General features: G+C 41.5%; 1 protein-coding gene across 2 annotated transcripts in view; it reads right to left on the reverse strand.

The window, feature by feature from the left end:
- Nucleotides 1–415: 415 nt before the first annotated feature.
- Nucleotides 416–25,558, reverse strand: part of plpp3 (phospholipid phosphatase 3) — a 36,703-nt gene continuing 11,560 nt past the window's right edge. Inside the window, exons 2-7 of one of the 2 annotated variants that reach the window (XM_079575301.1) lie at nt 22,300–22,454; nt 17,240–17,332; nt 16,975–17,162; nt 16,832–16,889; nt 10,371–10,547; nt 416–2,222 (exon numbers count right to left, since the gene is read on the reverse strand). In XM_079575301.1, coding sequence (XP_079431427.1) covers nt 2,094–2,222; nt 10,371–10,547; nt 16,832–16,889; nt 16,975–17,162; nt 17,240–17,332; nt 22,300–22,454 — 800 coding nt within the window. In that variant the 3' untranslated portion in view covers nt 416–2,093. Of the gene's footprint in view, nt 2,223–10,370; nt 10,548–16,831; nt 16,890–16,974; nt 17,163–17,239; nt 17,333–21,688; nt 21,847–22,299; nt 22,455–25,558 lie in introns of both variants that reach the window. The other variant, XM_079575300.1, reaches the window with a different exon arrangement.

The raw sequence follows: 25,558 nt of genomic DNA on the forward strand, positions 1-25,558 counted from the left end.
CATTATTCAATATTACAATTCTTCCAGCAGCCTTAGTCCCACCAGTTATGTGCTATTTATACAGTTAGTTAATGTCTTAAACTTCCAGAAGCGGTTTCTCCCGTCCGCTTTGCCAAAATAATCTAATCAGTTCCAGTCCCAAACCTGGAAAAATGCTGCAGGGAGCCCCTTTAAATTTGACATGGAATTGAATGTGTTGAAAGAAGTAGCCAAAAAGGATTCCTACTGGGTTAGATCTGAACAAGGCTACAGTAGTAAAGTAGTAATTCACAAGACCGGGCAAAGTTGAGTCACAATGAGCTTTTTATTTAAAAGCACATGTATTAGAGCTAAGTACATGTAGCAGAACAGCATTACTACTATTTCTTTTGTACAAAAACAAGACAATACAAAAATACTAATATTGAATTTTAATACAGTTGTGGGTGTATTTATGTTGATGCATAATAAAAACTAATACAATCTACAATAGTTCATCTAGATACAAAAATCTGTCAATCGATGCTTCATAAGCAGCATTTTGTAAAGAACACAGGTCTGTAATAGTGGATATATCTAAACATGTTAAAAACATTTTTTTTTTTTTACAGAGTTTAGTGATCTATACATTATTTATATATTTATAAAAAGTGATGATGAAATGATAGGACGGACTATACGAGAAGAAGATGTGCAACATGGCGGAGTGTGTTGTACATGGAGTTTATCTGATGTAAACAAACAGGGCTTGTGTGTGTGGTACTGTACAACTGTTAGTGATTATACGGGACGTCCCAACAGAGAAGAAACAAAAGATCCACAGTTTTTAGACCGATGACACAGACACACGCACAAACACATTCACACATAGGACACACGCCAAGGGACAGAGCGCGTGAGAAGTTTCATCTGACACTTCATTTGTCACTGGGGTTCACAAGGCACGCATATGTACACACACACACACACACACACACACACACACGCACGCACACACACGCACGTCCATTGCCAATGAGTGATTGGGCGGGTGAGCAAGGGCCCCTCCCTGCCAGCGGAAAGAACCCTCATCATCCCAAAGTAAAATGTGCCAGCTTTAGCTCAAAAGAATCAGCCTCTTTCCATGGCGACGGATCCAAGCACTTCACCGAAACCGCATGTCCCGTCCCATTTGGGGGGTAGGAACAAGGGGGTCCTGCACCAGAAGGGGACAAGGCACAGCCCCGCCCCTCTCCTCTACAAGTGCCGGGACAGGGGGAGCTGAACGATCTAAATCTATCCTTCCACAGAGTATACCCCTCAAGAAATGCAACATCCCGAGTTTGGGCTGCGTTGACTAGTCCACGACAACAACTTGATGTGCTAATGTTGAAAACCTGAAATGTTAGCATATGTTTTTTTGTTAGCATAAAAAGAAATGGCTCTTTTTTTGTTTGTTTGTTTGTTTGTTTCTCACTGATTAGACTTCACATGGGCATCATCAAGTCGTGTTGCAGCGAGACCAATCAGGCAGCAAGTGGTGATAATGGACAATGAACTTTACAAAACAAAAAAGAAACAGTGCTATAAGTTACAATTTCTATACTGTTAATAATTCTATGCTGCTTAATATCGCAGTAATATCCTTCCCATAGGTTAAGGAAGTTGTTGTCCTATGGTGTTTCACGGTCACAGAGTTCACAGGGAGAGTGCGGGTCTGTCTCTCCCGTAGGCAGCGGGTTTGACACTTCATTTTCTTCATAGTCTATTCTTCAAGTGACTCGCCTTAAAGCGGTCGGAGAAAAAAAAACCTCCTTCGAAAAACCTCCGCGCCTGTAGCTCTGCCTGTCAGGTCAACAATTCAATCATTCTCTTCAATATTTTGTGCTAAAAAAACAAACAAACAATGGGCTCAAATGTAGATTAGTAGTTTACATAATGGTTATAATATAAGGAGTCTCTTGATCGTGACAGTGGACTCTGCTGTGCAAATCTCCAATGCGACACCGCGGCCCATTGAGAAGCAGCTGTGGTCTCTCGTCGCTACATTCTACTGTCCGATGTGAGGTGAGCGGCGCCCCCCACCCCCCCATCCGGGCTTCTTGCTCCGGGGCGGTGGGAGAGAGTGAAAAGGCTCAGACCATGTTGTGGTGATTGTTCCTCTCGATGATGTCGGACGACGGCAGGAGCTCCTTCTTTATCGGCGACGGAGGGGGAGTGGCCGGCTTCACCCGCGGCTTGAACAGGTCAGACACATAGAAGACCTGGAGAGGACAAAGTGAAATGAGGTTAGCCACGCTTATACCATGGTCTGGGTGAATACTCAATTCTGATTGGCTAACTGGCGTGCGTTAAAACTGTTTATTATATGGCTCTTCACAATGCAAGTAGAACGCTCCATTGACTTGAATGGGATTTTCCAACGTTATACCGGTCATTATTTTCTGCTAAAGAACCTCTGAGAAAAATAATGACCACCGCCAATGGCAACGGAGTTCGTGCTTGTTATACAGGTCTTTCATATCCTTCGCAAGTAATAATAGATAGGGCACTATCTCCGTCACCGTCCTTGCGAGAGAAGCTGGGGGAGTCGCTTATGAAGTTAACGTGAGTCCGATTTTCAACTTACCCAGAGATTCACCACTATTCCCCCTCTCCAACTGCACCTTCAACTAAGTAGCTAGCCTTGCTGCTTCTAGCCTAGCCACACGGCACCTTCAGGGCTTCGGTGCTTGTTTTCCCCGATAATGACCGGCGTTCTATAAATTATCCGTTACATAATGCACGACTTTAATCCTTACATAAATGATAAAGTCGCAAAACCTGATGCCTATGCTTGGTACTTTGGGCACTTAAGGTAGTCGCAGGCCTGATTCACTTACATCTGAAGCTGCTGTGTTTTTGCTATGGCTCCTATGCATGAACGTCCACTGAAGCTGGGTGTCGGAGAACTCAAAGTTACATTTTGCCAAATATGAGCCTAACATTACTAAGAACACAGCCGACACAAACACGCCCAGTCCAATTTTCTTATGACGGGTCAGTGTATTATCTCATTAGCTCATTACCAGACTAAAAAACCCACAACAAAACAAAACTCCCACATAAATTGTATAATAATGTAATCTCACTTTTGCATCGCTGAGTAAGTTGTGGCTTTACAGTATCAGTCTAAAACAACAATGACTTCTTCGTCTGAGCTGAGTCGACTGAACTGTGACTGTAAGCTCCCCCTCATTATCAGCTCAGACATCACACGAGTCAGTGTACAACATGAGCATGAAGGAAACAAATGTCTTCCTGAACTGGCACTGACATCATAGGTCAAACAGGAAATGGGCAGGAGGTGACAGGAAGTTGGACTATGAGGGTTATAGATCACTCTATCAGGAGTTTCATGTGCAGGGGTCAACTGTGGCCACAACGCCTTCTGACAGCAAAAATTAAAACTTCAACTCGTAAATGATCAAACAATGCCTGTAGAGATGCCACACTGGAAAAAGGACTATCCCACATGAGCTACATGACTTAAAATCGCTTGAATTAAGCTACCTCCTGTTGAGTTTGAGTCGGTTTGAACTAATCCAAGATAAGATTAAAGAAAACGCTAATGCCAATGGAACAAGCATGAATCCCACTAGAAATCAGACAATTCACTTTTACATTTAAATGTCTTTTTCACTTGAAATGATACAAAATAATCTGAAGAAAGAAAAAAATGTGCTTGTTCCATTGGCAGAGGATTTATCTGATTTAAGACTAGATCAAACCTACTCAAACTTAATTCAAGTAAATTTATGTCATTTCTTCCTTAAGATTATTACTGTATTCTTTTTCCAGTGCACCGATTTCATCCCGATTATATGTATATCATATATGTATATTATATAACACAGACTCACTGTAAAGCCTCTGTATCCATTTTTTCTTCACAAATTGTTAGTTGGCAACCAAATTTATTCCACAACACATTCCTAACATGTGTTTATAAGGATGTTTAACAGCTTTCAGGGAGCCGACTGGAGGTAATGTTTACCTCCAATTAGACTCCACCAGGCATTTCTATTTTTTTTTTTAAGCATTGGTGCTATTTCTACTTTTACAATCGCTCACAATACACTGCAGAAACCACACAGCAGTCACCTTTTTCCTCACGAATGTCTGCAAAAAAATATAAAAAATATGTAGGCTATGTCCCCTTTAATGTGTTTCCAAAGTTCAGTGACTGATATTGTAGTATAGTAAATGGTCCCAATTTAGACTTTTCCACCTACATTAGGCACTCAAAGCGCTTTACATCAAGGAAACACTCCCCCTTCACACTTTCATTCATACACAAAGGGACACGGGAGGCAAGGTGGGTGAAGCGTCTTCCACTTATGAGACGACTCTCTCAACCATCTGAGCGACTGCCGCCCCACAGTTCCATTCATGTATAGAGTACAATAAGCTTCTTTATGGGAACTTGACATTTACAGACCACAAGCTCGCCTCTGACATGACATTTGAACTATGATGCCATCACAAGGGGGCAGCTCCTTTCAGAGTTTAAAATGAACCTCTTTGTGTTTGGCGCTCGTTTACTGTAAAATATAATTAAGAGAAGTATGTCATGTTGAGGTAATGCTGTGCTATTTCCATGCCTATTATGTGTAGGCAACATCAGACATTCAACTGTGGCCCCCGACCCTGCCCCAGCCCGACTGTCAAGCTTATCACCAGTGCAGCGCTTCCTCTTACACAGAGCTATTGTCTATTGTATGTTACTCACTCACTCATACAGCGAGTTTATAGACCATAACATGTGTCTAATAATGTTTCCATAAGGGCCATTAAACATCAGTGGTGACACATAAAGGCGCTTAGTCACAGAGGAAACTTGCAGGAAGCGTGAATATCTCAAAACCACCACTGCGTCTCTCATGTGACTGGCGTCGATTTGGAAAAGAGAAAAAAAAAAAGCATGAGTAACGGTTTGCACGTTCAGCGTAAACTAGATTTTTCACACTAAGTCATTCCCTCAGAAGCAATATTACTACAGAACGAAAAGGAAGAAGCAAGGAAAAACTCGATACAAGATCAGCACGTATCTGCTTACTCACAGTCGAATATCCTCCTCAGTGTTGAAACTATGGAGGATTTAGGCAATTTAATGGCTAAGATTTTTTTGTTTTTTTCTGGAATGAAATTGTTTTATCCTCTTTTAGTATATTGCAAACCTATTTGTGGGAGAAACAGTGCACATCTAATTATAAAGCATAGTTTTCTAGCATTCCCATGAAAGTGATCCTAAAAAGTGACCCTGCAAGTTGTGAAACGTGCTGATAAAACTCGTCCCTGTGAAGAATTGGGATGCAACAAATAAGTTAGAAAAGTTAGGAGTGAGACCACAACGAACAGGTTGATTTAGTGCTTTCCTCTTTTATAGTTTGTAATTTAAAAGTAGGTATATGGCCTTTAAAGGGGCTAGATGCAAGTTAGCCATTTTATACTCACTACTGTCACCTCAGGTCATATGTGTAACTGCACCTTCTATATTAAGCTCGTGCATGACGGCACTTCGGACCCGAACTAACACCTTTCTGAGTGACAGTGCAGGATTTTAGAGGCAGTTGTGGTGAACATGTCTGGGCTCATTCTACACATTAGGACATTACTGGAACATGTAGGGGAGGAAAATACTTAATTTTAACATTTAAACTCTGTATATTCCTTTTAAGTCTCATGGTGAAGACACTCATGCGGTGCTTTAAAGTGATGAATATAACTGTTTGCACTATGGAAAATCACTAGACAATCTGTTCTACCACTTGTCGGCCACATCTTTTCAAATTTCATTGGTCCTTGTGGGATACAGCTGGAGATGCATCTATTGTTGGCAGCATTTAAAGGCTCCTATAGATCTAGTATAGCAATGTTCTTCTCATTAACATTATTAATCCTTGAGACATGGTAATGCAATTCATTCTTCTAATACGTGGCAATCCAGAACAAATGCTTCCAGAAACCGGATTGTTTGTTCTTGTGTAAAAGCCAAACATGTGATGACAGCCTGGTTAAGTGTGTTTACTGCTGTTTTAGACAAAGCATCAACATGTGCATCCTGTCCTTGCCGAAAATAAAAACAAGGAAATGATAGCGCCGCCTCTCGCTCATACGGCCACTTAATGCCTGATCCAAGCCCTGTCTGCTGTAACAAAGAGCTCTTCACAAACAAACTTTGGCCTGAGCTTTCTCCCCCAAAACAGCTGCTTCCTCCTGCCCTCAGTCCGTTTGACCTTCATTGCCACATACGAGGTGGAGAAGTAGGCCAATGCGTCTGATAGAACTAATCAGGTGTGGGGCAGACAGACAGCACTTCCTGTTATGGTTCCTGCTCTTTCTTTGGAGGTCACAGTCTGGACTTGAAGCAGACATCACTATCCAGCGTATTCTTAAAGGACAACCATGATGGCAGTAATTTAGATATTAACGTTACGACGACATGTCCACACTTACTAGTTTATACTACAGTTAACTTCAGCAAAGGGAGACTTTAATTAGCAATGACAACATAGTCTAAAAGTAACAACACAATTCCCCGTTCTTAATTGTTGGATGTATTTTGGGAGAAAGAGCTTCAGAGACTTTCCACAAGACGATTGCTGTAATGGTTTCAGAAGAATGCAAACAGACTGGTGCAGACTGGGAAAATTTGCTAATTCCTCCCATGTGTTCTTTTGCAATAATATTTGTCTTTTCTTTTCTTTTTTTACTTTTTACCCAAACCGCTGTCACTTACATTACTTACATCTTTTGTTAAATATGTATCAGACATCTTTTACACGTGCTATAACAGCGCTGTGATGGCTCATAGTTGGACACAGCTTGACCGTACGATTTAAGTGTATTGGGCAAATCTCGATTGTCGTTTGGATATTCAAGACTTAGTGTATTTTCCCCACTGACAAAGTAACTGTTTCCAGTGGAGTTTTGAGTGAATTAACAGATTTTCTATTGTCAACCATTAAATTTAACAATCTTAAATAAACATTATAATGATATTGTACAGTTGTCAGAAGCAAAAATATCCTTTGATTTTAAAATAAAGATAAAGATGAATGATACATTGATTAAAATTGATTTTTCGTAGTCTTTTTTTTTACAATAACCTGGCATCACGCTACATTAAAGCTAATTATAGTTTTCTGAGACCTATCTGAATCGACATGTTTATTGGTCCCCTTAAACTTTACAGGGTTTAAGGGATTAATACGCAAACCTGTACATTTTGATTTATTAGCTTTGGATAGCTGTTCCTTTGCACGTCATGAGTCTCAAAACCCACCCCTTTCTCCACCTCCCTCTCCTCTTGTCAGCTCTTTTTTGCTGCGTTGCTTATTGAGCTGCAGCTAAAGTGGTCGCAGATGTGTGTTCCCACCAAATCAGTAAAGGGGCGTCAGGGATTGTAAAAACGTGCTACGCCGCCTTGATCTGTACCAGTTTTGACCGTGTAGTCCAAGTGTGTGTGTGTGTGTGTGTGTGTGGAGGTGCGTGACTGTGAATACTCGGTCTTTATGTGAATTAAGTCGTCTCTTGGAGCGGGAGGCCTGTGTGGGATAGTTGACTTGGATCAGACCCATGATCATCCCGGGCCAAGCTGCAGACAAGGCTCCTCTCTACTGTCACTCCCTTACTCCCCACAGATGTGCGCTGAAGGCTCGAGCGAGTACATGAAAACAATCTTTACCTGTCATCGTGTCTAACAGGAGTTGAGAAGCAAAATGGAGTGTGGCAATGCAATAAATCTTAATGTTAAAAAGTGAGATAGAAGGTGGGGAACGTGCAGTAGGAATCGTTTTAGAATGTTCATGTCCTAGATATGAAGTAAATACTATGCTCAAAAATAACAATTGTGATGTTGGTTGATTCACAAAACGCATTACCTGATGTAAAAGTTATTTATGTGTACAATAAGAAAGTCAGACAACAATGCTTTGGGTTGACAATTATTACTAAACCTAAAAAAATATGTTTTTTGTCATATTTTCTGTCTTGTTTGACTCCCAGGAGCACTATTGGGCCAGATCTTGTGCTTGGGGTGTGTCTTCCGAGTCTTGCGAGAGGGCGTCGCTTATAAAAAGAGAGGAGGTCGACTGATGCGTGGTTTATTACAGCAGCACTGAGAGCGGTCTCTGATGGCAGCCTCACATTCACTTCCTTGTATACATCGCGCTGTCTTGTGTTCTTCCTTGAGCATTATAGGCTCTCACAGGTCAAACTAAAAACTTTATAAACTCCATTGTGAGCTAAACAATGCTCATGTCCCGAGAGATAGAGATGTAGCCTATGCTGTGGCGCGGGTCGGCACTCGCTTGGCCGTAATCGTGACCAAAACAAAGGCACATGTTCACTCCCCACTCTCCCAGATCTCAAAGTGTGCTCCAAAGAAGCGCAAAATGTTACTCTCTAGTCTGTGTTAAGAAACACAAGATCGGGCCCATTAAGTGTTTATTATATAATCTTATCCATCACAAAATGACCTTTGGTAATTGATAATCCTGTTTGTAACATGCCGTACTTACTGTACTTATTTTGAGATTTGTACATTGACAACATTTACTATGGCACAAAGCGAGGCGCTGTACTCCGTGCCATGGAAAAACAAGTAGTTCTTTGAGATACAGACATTACAACCGGCAAAGCGTTTTCATTGACACTGTACAGGCCCACTTTATAGTCTTCAGTGACTTCCTTTTTCAGACTCAGGGTCCCTTTCCAATCCTCCAATGATCCTTGCATTTACGAACTCGACATTGCGTGTATGCATATAGCAGCGCCAAGGCCCGTCAAGGCGCCACTACTGCGGTCCTGCAGACTTTTATGAATCTAATCCACTCCACATTGTTGTATTGGATGGAGTGGTCGGGTCAGTTATGAGTGTGCCTGCACTCTCGCAGCCTGCTGCGCTGATAGAAACACAGCCACCAAATAAAAAACTCAAGATAATTAACAACCTCATTCCCGGTTTCAAAGGCTGTAACACACACACACCGTCTCCTCCTCCTCCCTCAGCTATTTTTCTCCAGACCAAATTTAATTTTCCTTGGCTCCATGAAACCCACTGTAACGATGAGGCTGGCGAAAATCATCTGGCAACGGCACTTACGATATGTCACCAAAGTAGTCCTAAATGGAGTATGGATTTACACATAGACACACACAAAAAACGACCAAATCCAAAAGTCTAAAGCCCTGGCTCCAAGCAATGTGTTCCTCATTATAGCGAATCGGATTCTCCTCACTTAAATGCTTGCAGTAAATGTGAAAAAGTTTCATGGAAGATCTCCAGTGGTTACTCACAACAGGTCTGGGTTGCAGTTTCTGTCTATACGGTATGTATTTTTACACTGCACATAGCGTCTATATAAATGGGTCAGGGGTAACTATTTATACACAGACTACAGCTATTGGTGGTAAAAGTCTATTTACAATTCATTTTAATTTAACTATTGTGTTATAGATATTGTTTTAGTCAGCTTGTTGACTCGACTGAGACATTTATGCTACAGAATATCTTTTATAATGCAGTGTAGGCTGCACAGCATTAAGGACACATTTGGTCAAATATAATAGCAAAGAGCAGGAGTATGCAACGTCAGGCCCAAGGGCCAAATCCTTCCCTCAAGCATAAAACCTCTGGCCCTTAAGATGAAATATTATTCACACAATTTAGAGCTCAAAAACCTGATAAAATGTGGAAAACACTGTAAATTCCTTAACCTCTTAACCCCGGCCTTCACTAAGAGCATTTTCTCTCTGATATTCATATCATCTTTACCCAAATCTAAAATGCAGCCTATAGGCCAGTGAAACGCCTCACTTGAAAGCTAAGACCTACAAGACTCATCTAAATGTTTTTTTCCCTTTTTTGTCACTCTTTTGTTAAATTTTCATCCTCATTTTTGTCTTATTTTTGTTGCTATTTTGATGCTTTTTCAAGAAACTTTTAGATTCGGGTAAAGCCAAACTGGAAAACGTGGGGGTTAAGAGGTTAAAAATGTCCTGGCATAACATCCCATTTAATTATATGATGTTTAGCACTGGCATTTGTATGGAGAGGTGCTTTACTTTGGGCTACAATTGGGAGGTTTGGCCCTCTCAGCAAACTTGCCTATACCTCTGAAGTCAACAAGGTTATTAGGACACCAAACAAGTGAATAAATAAGAAGATAAACGTTTTGTCCGTGCATGGGAAGTGGGCTAAATTTGCAAATAAATGTAAAAGATAAATATTTCATGTTATCATATCTTCAATGCTTAGCTCACTCTTACCTTACCCACACTGTATGGAAACAGCAGAGTCTGCCACAGTCACAGGTTGACGTAGGTACTAAATATATAAAAACCAAAGTGTGTCAGAAGGCACTTACTATGCAGTAGGCCACCAGGGCTCCCTGCACAAAGCCTGCCAGGACGTCAGTGGGGTGGTGTTTGTGGTCGGACACACGGGACAGTCCCGTGTAGAAGGCCATCATCAGGAGGGTGAACTGGAGCAGGGGGCGGAGCAGACGAGCGCCGCGCCACGTGAAGCGAGACTGGAGGTAGAACTGAAAAGGCACACACACAGACCAAAGACAAGGGGTCAGACCTTCGGGAAATATGTACGAAGCATAATATGTAGTTCACAAGTTGTTATTGATGGCCGGGATCAAAAGCCCAGAAGTGACGAGACCCACATCAGGCACACCTGTCTGGAAAACCCTCATCAAAGTCATTAGTTTGAGCGCGGGTTGTGTTCTTGACTTTTTAACCTTGCACCTGCGCCGTGTGTGAGAGAGGATCATTTTGAATCCAAATGGCAGAACATGGGAACTCTCCTCCGCCTTATGCACACACACGCGGTGCCCAAGTCCTGGACACATGACTGACTTCAACTTCGCCAGCTGTAAAAACATTACGACCACAGAGACGGACCGCTCCAACACTCACACACTCTTGTATCGTCTGCCACGCTCCTTTCAACGCTTTGAACTTACACAAAACACAAGCAGATGCAACCCACGGACCATTTTTTTTGGGTCATGATAAGAGTATAAAGCCGGACAGATGCGACCACTTCCAGCTGTAGCCGTAGCTGTGTTGTAGGCATGACCACAGCAACCAATACCACATCATTACTGAGACCATGAGTGTTCTGAGAGGCCAAAACAAGACAGGACCAGACCAAGACCGATGTTCATGGAGCGTCGGAACTTAGAAGATACATTCCAGCCATAGCACTGGTGTGTTACACAGCAGATATAGTGTGATACACGCAAGCCTTAAAGCCACACCATGTAGCATTTTACCGAATAAATTAAATTGAAATACAAGCATGTTTTATGAGAGATATTTCCATAATTGAAAAATAACTCATAAATATACAAAAAAAACAAGTTCTTTTGCTCAGTTCTCCAAAGACATGACTGTAGCTTTTATGGGAGTGGGTACGTTTCCAGATTGTCTCCACGGAGATGTGACTAAAGTCAGAAGAATTTGAGATTTGAATGAGCTGTTCATTAGGAGCATGTTTTGTATTGATGACAATAGCATAGTCTAAAATGTTACGCAATGTGCCTTTAACTAAATATGTACAGTTTGTCTGTAATGTGCTTCATGGTAAACAAAGAGCATGGTGAATGTGAGGACTTCTGGCACGTTTGCTCCATTCTCCCGTATGAATTCTGGTTTCTTTTCAATTAATAAAGACAAAAGCTGTGTGGCCACAAAAAAAATACATCGAGTCTTGTATTAAAATGTCTCTTTCATTTTTTGTCAGTCCAGGTCAGTCCAGGTTCCACAGACCTGTAAGGCCCCACTCTGAGCTCTAACTTCCTGTCTCGCTCTCTCATAGACATACACACACATGTGCAGTATACAGAGCCCGTATAAGCCCTACTTTAGCCAAGGTCTGCCCAGCCCAAACCTCCAGACTGCTCTCTTATAATCACTCCTTCTAACAATACCTTCAGACGACCACAGCTCCTCCTCCGGGAGACTGAAGGTATGCACGCTGCACTGACTTTAACGTTTCCTCCCTGACACTTGTATCATTGTTCTGCGGCCGACGGACGCAGAGGAAGACTCACGCCCATCCCCTGCAGATGCTCCTCTGTCTGGGCGAGGAGTGTGTTTAGGCCTCAGGCTTCCTCAGGTACAAGGCTGGGTTAAGTGCCGCTTTGATCAACAATATAAAAATGTCTAATGATGAGTTGGGCATTTTAACCTCTTAACCTCCACCTTAAAGGAATAGGCCACCGTTTTTAAATACAGAGATATGTTCTCACGTTAGCTTAGATGGGTTGATATATCTGTCTGTAATATTATTACGCCTTGCAATATAGTAGTGTAGGTGTAGTGATATTATAGTCCTCCTTTTTTATCCACTTAGAAAATCGACATGTTTAGTTTTGTGTGACTATACTTGGATCTTGTAAAGGCTCATGTAACCATATTTAAATAGGGAAAGAGCTTGATAGCAACTAACTTCACCTTAGTTTGGAGCTATACCTATGCTGGGAGAGGCTATATGCTAACGCCGTCTGTCCTCTGTTTATGTGCCTGAGGGCACGCGTAAAGACCAGACAGCTACATATCAACCTGTCTAAGCTAAGGTAAGAACAGATCTCAGTATTTAAAAACGGTGGCCTATTCCTTTAACCAAGTCCATTTTCTCCTGTTCAGCTTTACCCGAATCTAAAAGCTTACAGACTATAGGCCAACGTAACGCCTCATTTGAAAGACCTACAAAACAAATCTAAACAAATATTTTTCCTCGCATTATTGCTGCATTTTCATCACATTTTGTCACTTTTTCTTCACATTTTTGTCACTTTTTCTTCACATTTTTGTCACTTTTTCTTCACATTTTCGTCACATTTTCGACACATTTTTGTAAATTTTTGACACATTTTTGTCACTTTTTCGACACATTTTTGTCACTTTATTGTAAAATTGTTGTCATTTTTTCTTCACATTTTTGCCACTTTGTCGCCGCTCTTTTGTTGCGGTTCATCCTCATTTTTCATCAAATTTTTGTTGTTGTTTTGACAATTTGGTTCTTCAAGAAGCTTTTAGATTTGGGTAAAGCCAAATTGTAGAAAATGTGCTCAGTTCCGGCGGGGGTTAAGAGGTATCATTTCAGAAACAAAACATGACTATAAATTGCAAAATTATGGACCAAAGAATACAGCCTTTGAATAAATGAGCAAATTACTTGGAATATATTGTATATTTCTCCATTAAATTCAGTTGACGTCATCACGGTCCTGGTTTGGCAATTTTGTACAAATTTGTACAAAGGTCAAATCTGACTAACTAATATTTTGCCTTACTTTTACGCTGAGTGTTGAATATTACGCAACCATGGCAACACTTAACCACAGAGATCACATGGAAAGCATATTCATTCTAGAGTCCTAATTTGACCCATGACGCAGTAAAAAATGACTGTGTCAATGACCTAGCCAAAACAAGCAGCCAACCCTGATTCAGCAAAAGCACGTTCAGCTTGTGATAAGAGAACTGCCCTAACCGTCTTCCCTTTCCAAACGGTTTCCTCCTCCACCAGACCACTGAAATCTACAATCTCAGAAACGTTGACACTTTGGTTGGTCTCAGCTGCGTCGCGAATAGTTTGAAGTGAGGAAAACAACAACAAAACCGAACAACAACGCGGCAAAAGGAATCCAAGTACATTCACAAAGCGACACCAAGTCTAGTGGTTTGGAGAGCGCAGTCATATCTTTTTTTTTTTCTCAGAGTTAGCCGGTTTCTTGTCAGCCCCCCTCTGCTTGTGCTTCGGTTCACACCGCATCGTGAGACAAATGCATAGCTGTGGTTAACTCACTTGTAAAGAAGGCATTGCTTTTTTCCCCCATCGAAAAAAAAAAACCCAAATTGCCACAAATGGGCTTCGATTGAAATACTCCATCAGTAAATACTTCGGGTCATTTCTGGTGACAGCGTCAGCGCAACTGAAAACATGCAATCCGCGCAGACCAAACAGGAGATAGCTGCGCAGGAAACACTCGTGCACGCGTGATCTGCGGTTTAGTTTGTGCCGGTTATCTGTGCGCCATCTCTACAGGCAGACGGAGGTGAAACTCGACGCACAAACCACATGAGTAAAATATAGAGCATGCGCAACCAGAAACTGATATTTAGAATAACTTAAGTCACGGCATCTTTCAGAAATGCAAGCAATCGTGTTTTAATCTAGTTTACTCTGATGGGCAGAGACAGGAATCCCAGAAATCTGAGTTTTAGTGAGAATAAATAAGAAAGACTGGGGTAATTGAAGTCTAAATCTATCAATAAATCAGTAAATCATTAAAAAGTAGGTCTAAAAATGCTTCAAAAGGTCATACACTGTGTATTCAGCTTAAGGTTGTGTTGAGAAATGTCTGTTCAAATTGCTTTTGACATTTAGACTGTATTATGTAATTGCCTCTCATGTAAGGGAAGAGTCAATTAAACGGCTTGTGAAAATCATTGCTTGCCCTGACCGCTTTTATGATGTTTGTTTGCTTTCATATTGTGGCCATTGCTATGGAAACGCGCGCCAGATGAAAACAATAATTTGAACTTTTGATGTGAAGTAACGGGACCCGCAAAAAAAACAAAGGACGCCGCCGATTTCGGTTCCACGGGGGAATGCCACCATCGGGACGTGTTTTGGTTTTGCCTTTCCAAAACATAACATTTGTTCTCTCCTCGGCGTCCTCTCTGGCCGGAGTCCTGAGCTCCAGCCGCAGCTGGAACACCGGCTCTTATGTCACTCTGTGGTCTGGACACACTGGGCGAAGTTTCCCCTTCTTCTCATTCACCAAATCTGTTCCCTATATGGCCTGACCAGCGCTTTGGGTCATAGAGAGGCTGGGAATTACCCACAGCACCAACGCAATATGGCAACACGGTCAAGCAAATCCACTCCGGGTCCAATAAAAGAGGATGATTGGGATTGTTTTGTCCCACAACTTCCACGAATCTTAAAGCAGTACTAAGTAACTCTTGCCCCTAGAGGCCATATGCGCCACTGCAGGTGTAGTAGCAAGTTGCGATTTTTTTTTTAACTTATTAATTGTCCATGAGAATAACTACTACTCTGACAGAAAAGGCGAAGGGAGAGAGGGATATTGTACATCCAATTACACAATAGAAATACTTTTTTTCACTCAAATTGGCTGTAAATACTGTTTAAAGTGGCGCTAGCCTGCAGTTAGCTTTGCTCGTTAGCCTGTTTCTGATTCTATTAGCATGTATTGGTGGCTCCGGTCCGGTGACAGTCAAAATGCAATCGTGCTTTTTTGGCCAGACACACCAGGGGGAGATGAAAAACCCTCCAATCATCCCATTAATACTTGTATTACCCCCAGAGGGACTACGAAAAGGATTTATTAAGGTAAACAAGTTACTTACTTAGTATTGCTTTAAAGCAATGGAATTTTTCAAATGTTAAATCTTTAAGTTAGACACACTAATTATTCTCACATTGCATTTTAGATGTAAAGTATTTACCACCAATGACCAATGAGCAGCTAACATACATTTTCTTTGGCTCTTCTCTATTACAAATTGCAAATGTTACTCTATGGATTTCATTTGCTTGAAACAAAAAATTGGAGCCAGTCATATAAGTTAACCTCTTAACCCCCATTTTAACAAGGCGCATATTTTCTCCATTTTGGCTTTCCCTAATTCTAAAAACGTACAGCCTACGTCCAGTGTAATGCCTCAAAGCAAAGACTTACAACACATGTAAGATTTTTCCTTGCATTGTTGCCCCGTTATCGTCACTTTTTTGTCATGTTTTTGTAACTTTTTTGTCATTTTTTTGTTGCGTTTCTGTTACATTGTTGTTGTGTTTTGTTTCTTTATCATTACTTTTGTCAGTGTTTGTTGTTGTTGTCGCCTTTTTGTTGCTCTGTTGTCACGTTCTTGTTGTATTTTTGTCATTTCTTCATCCTCATTTACGTCTCCTTTTCATGCTATTTTTCTGCTTTTTTCAGGAAGCCTTTAGATTGAGGTAATGCCTGGATACCTGAATAATAACTGGAGAAAAAAAATCAATAGTGCAGGTGGGAGTTAAGAGGTTAAAAATAACTAATTCTCCTAAAACATGAGCTGTGCGGTATTTACTTTTGTCCAAATTAATCCAATATTGTTTTGACATGTCCAGAGGAGGCAGTGAGAGCTAATATGTTACTAAATAGAAGAATAGATCTTTAGTGAATTTAGTTAATTGTGTGAGACAAGAGGATGTAGCCAGGCCTACGGGGCGAATGCAAACAGTAATTTGCAAACAGGAATCTGAGCTGGCATTCATCTACTGTGTGCAGTCAGACCAAGTGAAAGGTCCAGTCTAAGGAGAGTCAAGCCCCAGCAGGCAGCTTCAACAGGTGGGAGGGACAGAGGGAGGACAGGAAGTGCACACACAGCTGCACAGAGAGAAAACAGGTGGAGTGCATCCATCCCTCATGCCGTTATATGTCCAGGGAGATAGAAGAAGAATAAGACTCTTGTAAATGAGCACAGAGGAAGTGATTCAGATGTGCGTAATGTTTTGACAGTCCCCTGATAAAGACCATCCTCCTTCAGTATAATCTTTGTTTTCATTGTTTTTTTGTTTCATTTATAAAAGACTCTACAGTGGGAGACAACAGCAGAAGTGGTCAGACTCACAAAAGATCTCTGTATTATATTTACTTACAGTATATTGGGGGGTTTTGGGGCTTGAATCAGCTTTTTTCTTTCAGCTGCTCAGATTAGATTCCCGTATGTAATGGTTGAATAGTTAAACATCACAATTTATACACTACAAAAGATGCATAAGTCATATTTAGGTACTTACAGCCAGGTAGAGCAAGGTGTACATCGAAAATGAGGCATGTCCTGAGAAGAATGATTTCCTACAGGGAAAAACAAAATTGCAATTCAACAGTTTGTTGTATATGAAGCTGTATTAAAATCTGTTCGCCATACGGTGGTACTGACCTGGCTTCCTGCACTTCGCTCTCCTTCCCGGTGCACGTGTACTGGGTGATGTATCCCAGAGAACAGTTGATGGTGGCGAAATCGGGTTTACACACGTCTAAAAAGTGAGGACGCATTCGGCCCACGGACACTTTGGCGATGTCAGTGAACGACTGGCTGATGGCACAACCGAATATGAACACTCCCATCTACAAAGCAAAGTACATTTACAGTTAGATATATAAAGAGGAAAGCTGTTACCCAGGGAATATTGTGAAATAGTGACCTGTTTGTATAGGGCTGCCACATATGGATTACCAATAAAAGACTTGGTTCCTTCGTGAAGCTGGTGAATCCTGAAACATTCGCCAATCACAATCTACAAGAGAATGTACATAAATTAGAAAACACAATCTATAGCTCCAACATGAAAATACTGTAACACACCAATAAGGCACAACATTATGACCACATAAGTTGTATTGTGTTTTATTCTGACAACTTTCTATCCAAAAACAGTTAAAGTCTGCAATTTCTTCACCAACTTTTGACTGATACAGAGCAGACCAGGAATACAGGAAAACTGCACTCTTAAAGATGGTCTGACTAAAATTTTCACCCCTTAACAGATAAGAATTAAACTTAAACCTCTTAACCCCCCACCTGACCCGAGCACATTATCTCCAGTTTGGTATTACCCAAATCTAAAAGCTTCTCTAAAAAAGCATCAAAATAGTGACCAAAACGAGGATGAAAACACAACAAAAAAGTATCAAAAAGTGACCAAAAAAAGCAACAAAAAAATAGCAAAAATGTGATTTAAAAAAAGCGATGAAAGTGCAGGGGAAAAATGCAATAAAAGGGCCCAAAAAATTAAACAAAAAAGCAACAAGAATGTGACAAAAAACGATGGATGTGCAGCAAAAAAGTGACAAAAACTCAATAAACTAGTGGCAAAAATGAGATGAAAAAAAAAGTATTTCGGTCTGCGTTACACTGGCCTATAGGCTGCAAGCTCCACTCAATGCTTTTAGATTTGGGTAAAGCTGAACGGGAGAAAACACACCCGGTTAAGAGGTCAATGGTCAACAATAGGGAATTTCAGGAATGAAGCAGTAAAAACAGAGAATTATAAAGGAGTGGCGGAGTTAACTTGTTCATGCTAACAGAGTGAGGCTAAAAGAAAAACTACAAAACCCACATCTCAATTGACTATGGAAATAAACATCATATGAATCAATCTGTGCTCACTCCACCTCTTAGTGGCCATAAGGTGATGCCTATTGGTCAGCTAAATCAAGAAAGGCCTGTATTGTGTGTGTAATCATGCAGCCCTGTCGTCTGAGTTACATATCATGCAGCCGTGTCACAGAGCGCGCGTTGCACACGTGGTGGAGATTATGTTTGAAGGACACACAGACAAACCAAAAGACACAACACGTAAATGGAGCGTGGCCTGCCTTTCCCTCAGGCAGCGAGAATGGAGTGAAGTGGTGATGGCGGATTGATGGAAAGGACGAGGAAGCAAAACAAAAACACACAATCTTGACTTGAAAGTGACGTGTCTCTCAGTGGTGGTTATGGTCTGGGGTCACGGGGGGCGAAACTTTGACTCGCGCAGTATTTGAGCCAGGTGGTTTTAAGTACTGCGGGGCCCCCTTCTCCTGTACGCCACAGTAGCCCTGGAGGTATACGGACACGTCAATCATAACTGTATCTATCAGACTGATGGGCTGCCGCTGCAAAACCACATCTCCACTTCCTTCCTCCCTCCACACAAGGTCTCAGTCTCTGCCCGGAGCCCGAGCGCCCGGGGAGTCCAGGCAGGAGCCGGGCCGGACCGCAATATTGGGATTGTAGATATCATTCAGTGCAGTTATTTGCACAGGAGGGCTGGCGTGATAAAAATCTTGCTTTGGGATTTTTTTTTGAATGTTATCATGTACAACAAGGAAGCGTTAAGGCTAATTTTGGAAACTAATGCTAATACGTCTAATACATTTATTTGTTTAGCTAAACTTCTGCTTCATTTTACTCTGGCTGCTTCATCTTATATCAGATTACTTATAGGCCATGATACGAGAAGGCTAACAAAAAGCGAGTATGTAGGTTTTCGATTATAGATGGTACACGTAGCCCAACACAGAAAGCCTATACTGTGTGCCACTTAGTCCAAAAGTAAGTATTTTCCGGAGTATAAGTCGCACTTTTCATAGTTTGGCTATACTCAGGTGCGACTTATATATCAAACTGTATAATTTACCAGTATCTGCTGCTCCCGTACCACTGAAGATTAAAAAAAAACGGTAATCGAGCAGCAGAAATAAAGTTTGGAGTGAGCGAGAAACTTGTATGTGAGGGACTAGCGAAAAGTGGAGGTTACTGCAATGAAGAAAACCAAAAAAGCTAATCCTGGGCTAAAAACTAAATGGCCAAAGCTAGAGGAACGAGTTCACAAATGAGAGCTTGAACAACGTGATGCCGGGAGTTTCGCCTCCATGTCCAGGTAGTTGCCAAGGCTGGTGTGACTTATACTCCGGAGCGACTTATAGTCCGGAAAATACGCTAAGTTTGTTTATTAACGCGTCAATTGAATTTACAATGACTACAGCCTTGAAATAATGAAGCACACCAGAAATAAATCAAAACAAATCTACATCAATATGCAGTTTGTATGTGTTCAAATTATTATTTTATTCTCTGGCGGCGCAAGAGAAAATCCAAAGCGAAAGATGTTGACATTTTGTTTAAAGAACTACTCTAAACTAAAGCTTGTGTGGTTATTTACTCTCATTGTGTGGCTGTCCCATCTATGGGGTGGTCAGCTGGTGGGCCAAGCGCCAAATGAAACAAACAGTGACATTGGTCTGTGTGTGCTATTGTGTCATTGTTTTGATCTGGGTTAGAGATTACACCTAGATTCTGCAGGGATATGTTTATTTACCTTGTCGACATTTTCAAAATCAGATCTCTCCTCTGCTTGATGCGGCTATTCTCCTTTCTTCACAAGAGCGAGAGCCTTCATTATGCAAACTAAATGTTGCGTTCACTCACGAGGCGCTGTATGACAGTGGAAAGTTGTCTGTCTGGAAAGCTCTGAACTAGGGAGCCATTGGGATTTCCCTCAGTGTGGAGATAAACATAGGCCGAGCAGAGCGCGTGGATATGAGGATATGTGCTAAAGGCAGTAGACGCTGTTAATGGGGCGCAGCTGTGTCAGACACGCCAGCTCCGCCACACGTGAACATGAGAGGCCCCTACATAACACACGAGGAGGGGACTGCCTACTGTATGTGTGAAACTAATATTTACACCGTCCAATTTGTTGATCAAACATTCCTGGGATGTATGATGACAGCGAATTGATGACTGTCACACTGCGGCGCCTGCTTATTTGGCATTGGCTTCAATCACATGTCTTTTTTTCTGCAATTTTAGAGTTGTTTGATTGTAAGATTAATATGATTTCATTATACTTTAGTAAGGTTAGGTGTTTTTCTAGCCTGGTCCTCCTCTCCACAAAGTTTAGACATGATTTAGTCCAATTTGTGTCTATTCTAGACCTTTTACAGACTCAGTTTAGCCTTGATTTGATCTTGCTGTAGGCCTGGAGGTACTTGGGAGGTCAAAGATTTATAAGGTTGAACTTGGAAGGGTAATTATTTTACTAGGTGGTATTTGGTGTGGAAAGTTTGAGAACTGCTGCTCTAGCTTAAATTTCACTCTTCTGAGTTTAGCTGATGCTTTCCTCAGTGCTGACACTCTACATGGCTGACTTAAACTGTGATTTTAAATCAATAGTTTAATCATTTTACTAAATCCAGTCTAAAATTGCACACACAGGCTCAAAGCCGTGTACCGAAAGTTAGGTATATTTACTATTTTAAAAAACATTGAAATGGAAATGATTAGGTCATATACTACCACTTGGATTATACCAGGCTTTATGCATGTCTTAGTGCCACGTCGAGTCCCCCTGTAAATCCTGTTTCGCCTTTGCTCGCATGTCATTAGTACATGTTTCCACTAGACAGGAGGACCCCCTAATCCCCGGCACTACACTAAAACCATTAGTGCTCAGAAATAACGAGAATATAGTCTATAAGTCGGCCCTTTGCCCTTGAGCTAGTGGCTACAGTGTGGACACATAGGGGCACAGTGTGGAGTCGAGGTGCAGGAGCGCGAACGGGCACATCGTAAAAATGTCTTTGGTCTCGGTGGCATGCGCGCGACACCACACACACTTCCTACTGTCGCTTTGAGGGGGGCCATTTTACTGCCACTGGCTGTAAGAGAAGTCATAAAAACTAAACTCAAATGATAGAGAGACAAGAAGGGAAAGAATATAGAATGACACGGAGAACAGTCAGTGACAAAGCTGCATGATACTCAAAGACGTGTGTGAGGGAAGTGTTCACTATAAACATGACTTTATGTTTCTTTTATTGTTTTATAATATTAAGGTCTCTCAAATATGTTTATACCAAATTAAGCTTATACATACTGAATAAAAAGTAAAAATGTCAGAATTTCAATGGTATGAAATTTTGTTTGGCATATGTTGTTGCCTTTTTGTTTGGGGACATCTTGGTGTATCTCGGTCCTGCAGTTTTGGTTGGTTGTTAACACGTTTTTGACCAGTGGAAGTTACTCTAAAATCATGGTATCGGTTAAATGAACAGCCCTGAGTGTACATTAAAGTTTGCTCAGTGTATCAGTGTATGTTTGGACTTACAGAGAAGATGGCAATAAGAATGCCAACCGCACAGAGCACGGCATCGCTTATGGTGTCTCCCTGTTTTTGGGGGTACCGGATGGACTCGTCCGAACAGTAAAAGCCGCGCCGGTACGGGGTTATGGTGCTAGTCTCAATGATCAGGAAAGGCAGGCTAGCTACAAGAGACAAAGACAGAGAGCAGTGCAGGGAGGAGAGAGGGGGGGGAGAGGGAGGGGCAGAAGGCATAAAGGCACCAGGTCAGTGACACAGACATAAACAGCACACACCACAGGGCGCACCAGGAGCGCACACCGGCACTGAAGGATCATGGGTAGCGGCCTGGGTGGAGGCCATGCCCAAACAGCATCAGCCAGGTTAATACGCTGGCATTTCCATGATGATGTGTAACCTATATTGAGATGCAGCTCTTTACTGATGGGTTTCAGATACGATGACAAACTTGTATGATGTTTACGATGTTCAGATCAAATCAAAATCCTGTGGGTTGCAGTCATGTGAATTTTATTTTATATGGATTCTATGTTTTGTTTTGTTTTCTACACCCAAGTCTTCATGATCCTTCAGTTTCCCCCGTTGTTGCCCCTTGGTGTTTGCCCCGTCCCACTTACAGACACTAGTGGCAGGGTTAGGCCCACAGAGGTGAGCACGGTGGAGGGCACGGTGCTCCTCTTGTAGGGGAAGTACAGACTGGAGTCATTGCAGTAGAAGCCCCTCTGGTACGGTCTGACCACACCGCTGTGGAAGACCAGGCTGGGCAGCATGGCTATGTGCACAATAGAAGAGTCAATACATGTCGCGTTACTTACCGTTGATGTTGGTAATGAATCCACATGAGCACTATTTCCACTCATCTACATTTGTAAGTTCTTTACATGGATGGATAGGATAGTTTTGTAGGGTTATTTGTGACAAAGTACTGTAAATAAAGGAACTGTCTGAAATTGTATACCTTTGCTGAGCTAATGTCTCGTATTTACAGACATTGAACCCACATCCTCTCACAGGTGTGTGTCAAACTCATCCAGAGCCTAAATACGGTGTTTACTCTGCAAATCCTCTCCTGCCGCTCGTGTTGACATTTTAACACCATCCCATTGAGACACGAGGTTTGTCCTGTAGCATAAGTGGGATGCCCCCCTCTGTCAAAGCAAATACGCACGACATCCACAGGCCAGGGGTCCATTATGCGGGACAATGGAACACACACATACACTGTCATTGGGCTGTAGTGTCAATACATTAGGTGCTATCAGAGTGAAGAGAGTGCCATTCCAGCGTTTGGTCAACAAATACAGTGCACGAAAAAGAGCAAAAGGCAAGGCTCGACAATGACACAACGGCAGTAGTCACATACAATGAGGTATAACTTTACTTTTACCATGGTCTGGATGAATACGCAACTCTGACTGGCAGTTAGCCCGGCAACAGCTAAATCATGTTCTATCTATATCACTTCACAAACATTTGAGTTGGAACTAGTTTCAGGTAAAACAGATTAAAACATAAAATAACTCCTGCCCCAGACTTAAAAAAAAAAAGCAAACAGGCCACAATGAACAGTTTCAGTTTGTGTGACTATGGTCAAAGCGGATTAAACAATTCGGAGTCAGTTTTAATGCGCTTCGCGGAGGAACCTGCCTCCACGCCGTGCATTAAAACTGTATAATGCACGGCTCCTCGTTGTTTAATCCTTACATAACTACTGCACGCTTGAAAACATAGGCTAACTAACTCAATTCATCCTTTATAAAACATTTGAAAACAGTTAGCCAAAAACTCAATACTCTAATACTCTATTTTGACATTACTATGTACAATTAAAGAGTAATATTTGTATTCTAAGTTTAATTTTTAATCTATCTTGGGATGCGGATTGATATGCAAAAGACGGGTCTCGAAGCTGCACCAGTTGAGAGCCACTGGGTTGGTTCGGATTAGGCAACCGGCCCAAATCCTTGTCCCAACCTGAACCATTCTCGGTGTGTGTTACTACGACGACACATACAGCTTCTACTTGTTGAAAGTTGATTGACAAATGATTTGAGAAGCTTCGTAAGTGTTTTATAAATCAATGATACGCTACAAATCCTGAACAGTGTGTAGTTATTACTATAAAGTTTTTGACAGCGTCCTTCTCAAAGTAAAGGTAAATATGAAGTAAGCAAACACTCTTAAGCCACTCCAAATCAAAAGTCCACAAGCGCGTTAAGCTCAGACATACAGGACCACCCTCTGGGGATTTTGACATGTGTGAATAGCAAGAAAAACAGAAAACGTAGCCCACCCAACTATGGAACATTTTTCGGGATGACAGCACTCTTGGCATATATAATGGCAAATATAGCCTTTAAATAGCGGGATAACTCAAGACACACAGGCGTCCCCATAGACACCACTGTATACATGGCGCATTAGACTACACATAAGCTGTCTCAACATTTGGCGTGCGCGGTTAGCTATAGCTTCACAGGGATAGTCTGACATTTGGGTCAAAGGCACAGGATCAGCTCGTGAGTGCTCCTAATTTAGCGGAGGGGCCGTTTGCCTGATCGTCCCGTCGGCGATGGCAACGGGGGCTTGTGTTACGGAGCTGTCTTGAAAAACACCGCATAATTCACAAGTACGACCACGAGCGTGAGCATTCCGAGCAAACCTCAGACTCGCGATGTTATGCATGAGTTCTCAGACAGCCGGACCCACTTGAAAAGGGGGAAAATGTTGTTTTAAGTGTCTGCAACATCAGTCGGTGAACTTTGACTAAGACGGAGAGAGGTGCGAAAACATGCCGGGGTGAGCTCATTTGGTCATTAACTCTGCATAGTCCAAGGAATAAATTATAATGAAGATTTTGATCATGTCTAACGGGGGAATAACTTATGGAATGAAAACTTTATAGCAGATTTATATGTTCACGTAAAGGGGTAAATTATGAATTGAGTCAGATTGGATTAGCTCAACCAAAACTAAAGGGGTCATTTAGTAAGCGTTTGCTCATATGCAAAACGAGTAGCACTTTTTATTACTCACGCAGCATTCTCTCATTTACAAATCAGATTTGGGGTTGTAATACTGTAATGCACACAATTTCCAAAGGTAAATTTGGTGCAACATGCCCACAAATATGCTATTTTCCACCTTGCATTCGCTTTATGGCACCTGTCATCTTAATAAATGACGCCCCAAAGTGTCATTATGAAGATATGCTCAATTGCGTGCACCGACACAATCGTATATTTACAGTTCTAGTCATTGTAGAATTTAGGGATTTTGACCTTGCTTTAATAATTCCATTAGGGCCAAATCATATCGCATATCGATATCGCGATAGAATTTTTCGATAGAATTGATGTTTCGCTCTGCTCCATCAGAGCAGCATAAACACTGACTGCAGAACACGGGGACAGGTGCTTGAAAAGTCAAATGAAATGAAGGATGTAAACTGCTTGAGTGGATCATATTTGATACACTGAATTAATCTTCCCAATAGGCGTAAGGCTGGGATTCTTATGTAATTTGTCCATTGTCAATTATATCGTCAAATATATCGTTATCGTGATATTTCTTTTTCTATGTCGTGATATAGTGTTTAGGCCATATCGCCCTGCCCTAAAGTCCATGTGTATAACTTCTTAGGTGGTACTTAGGCCTGTCACGATAGCAAATTTGAAGTTTGATATACTGAGGCAGGAAAGTATCGCGATAAACGATATTATTGACTCTAACAATACTAGATACTGTCAACTCTCAGGCATAAAAATGACAGTAAACCTTTGTTCTAAAAGTGCATTATCATACCCTAAAATACCATTTGGCAACATTGATTTCTACGTTAGTCTGCTACTGATTCAGCGCTTGCATTGCAGAATT

This window comes from Gobius niger (genome assembly GCF_951799975.1).
Source record: "Gobius niger genome assembly, chromosome: 17".
Lineage (NCBI taxonomy): Eukaryota > Metazoa > Chordata > Actinopteri > Gobiiformes > Gobiidae > Gobius > Gobius niger.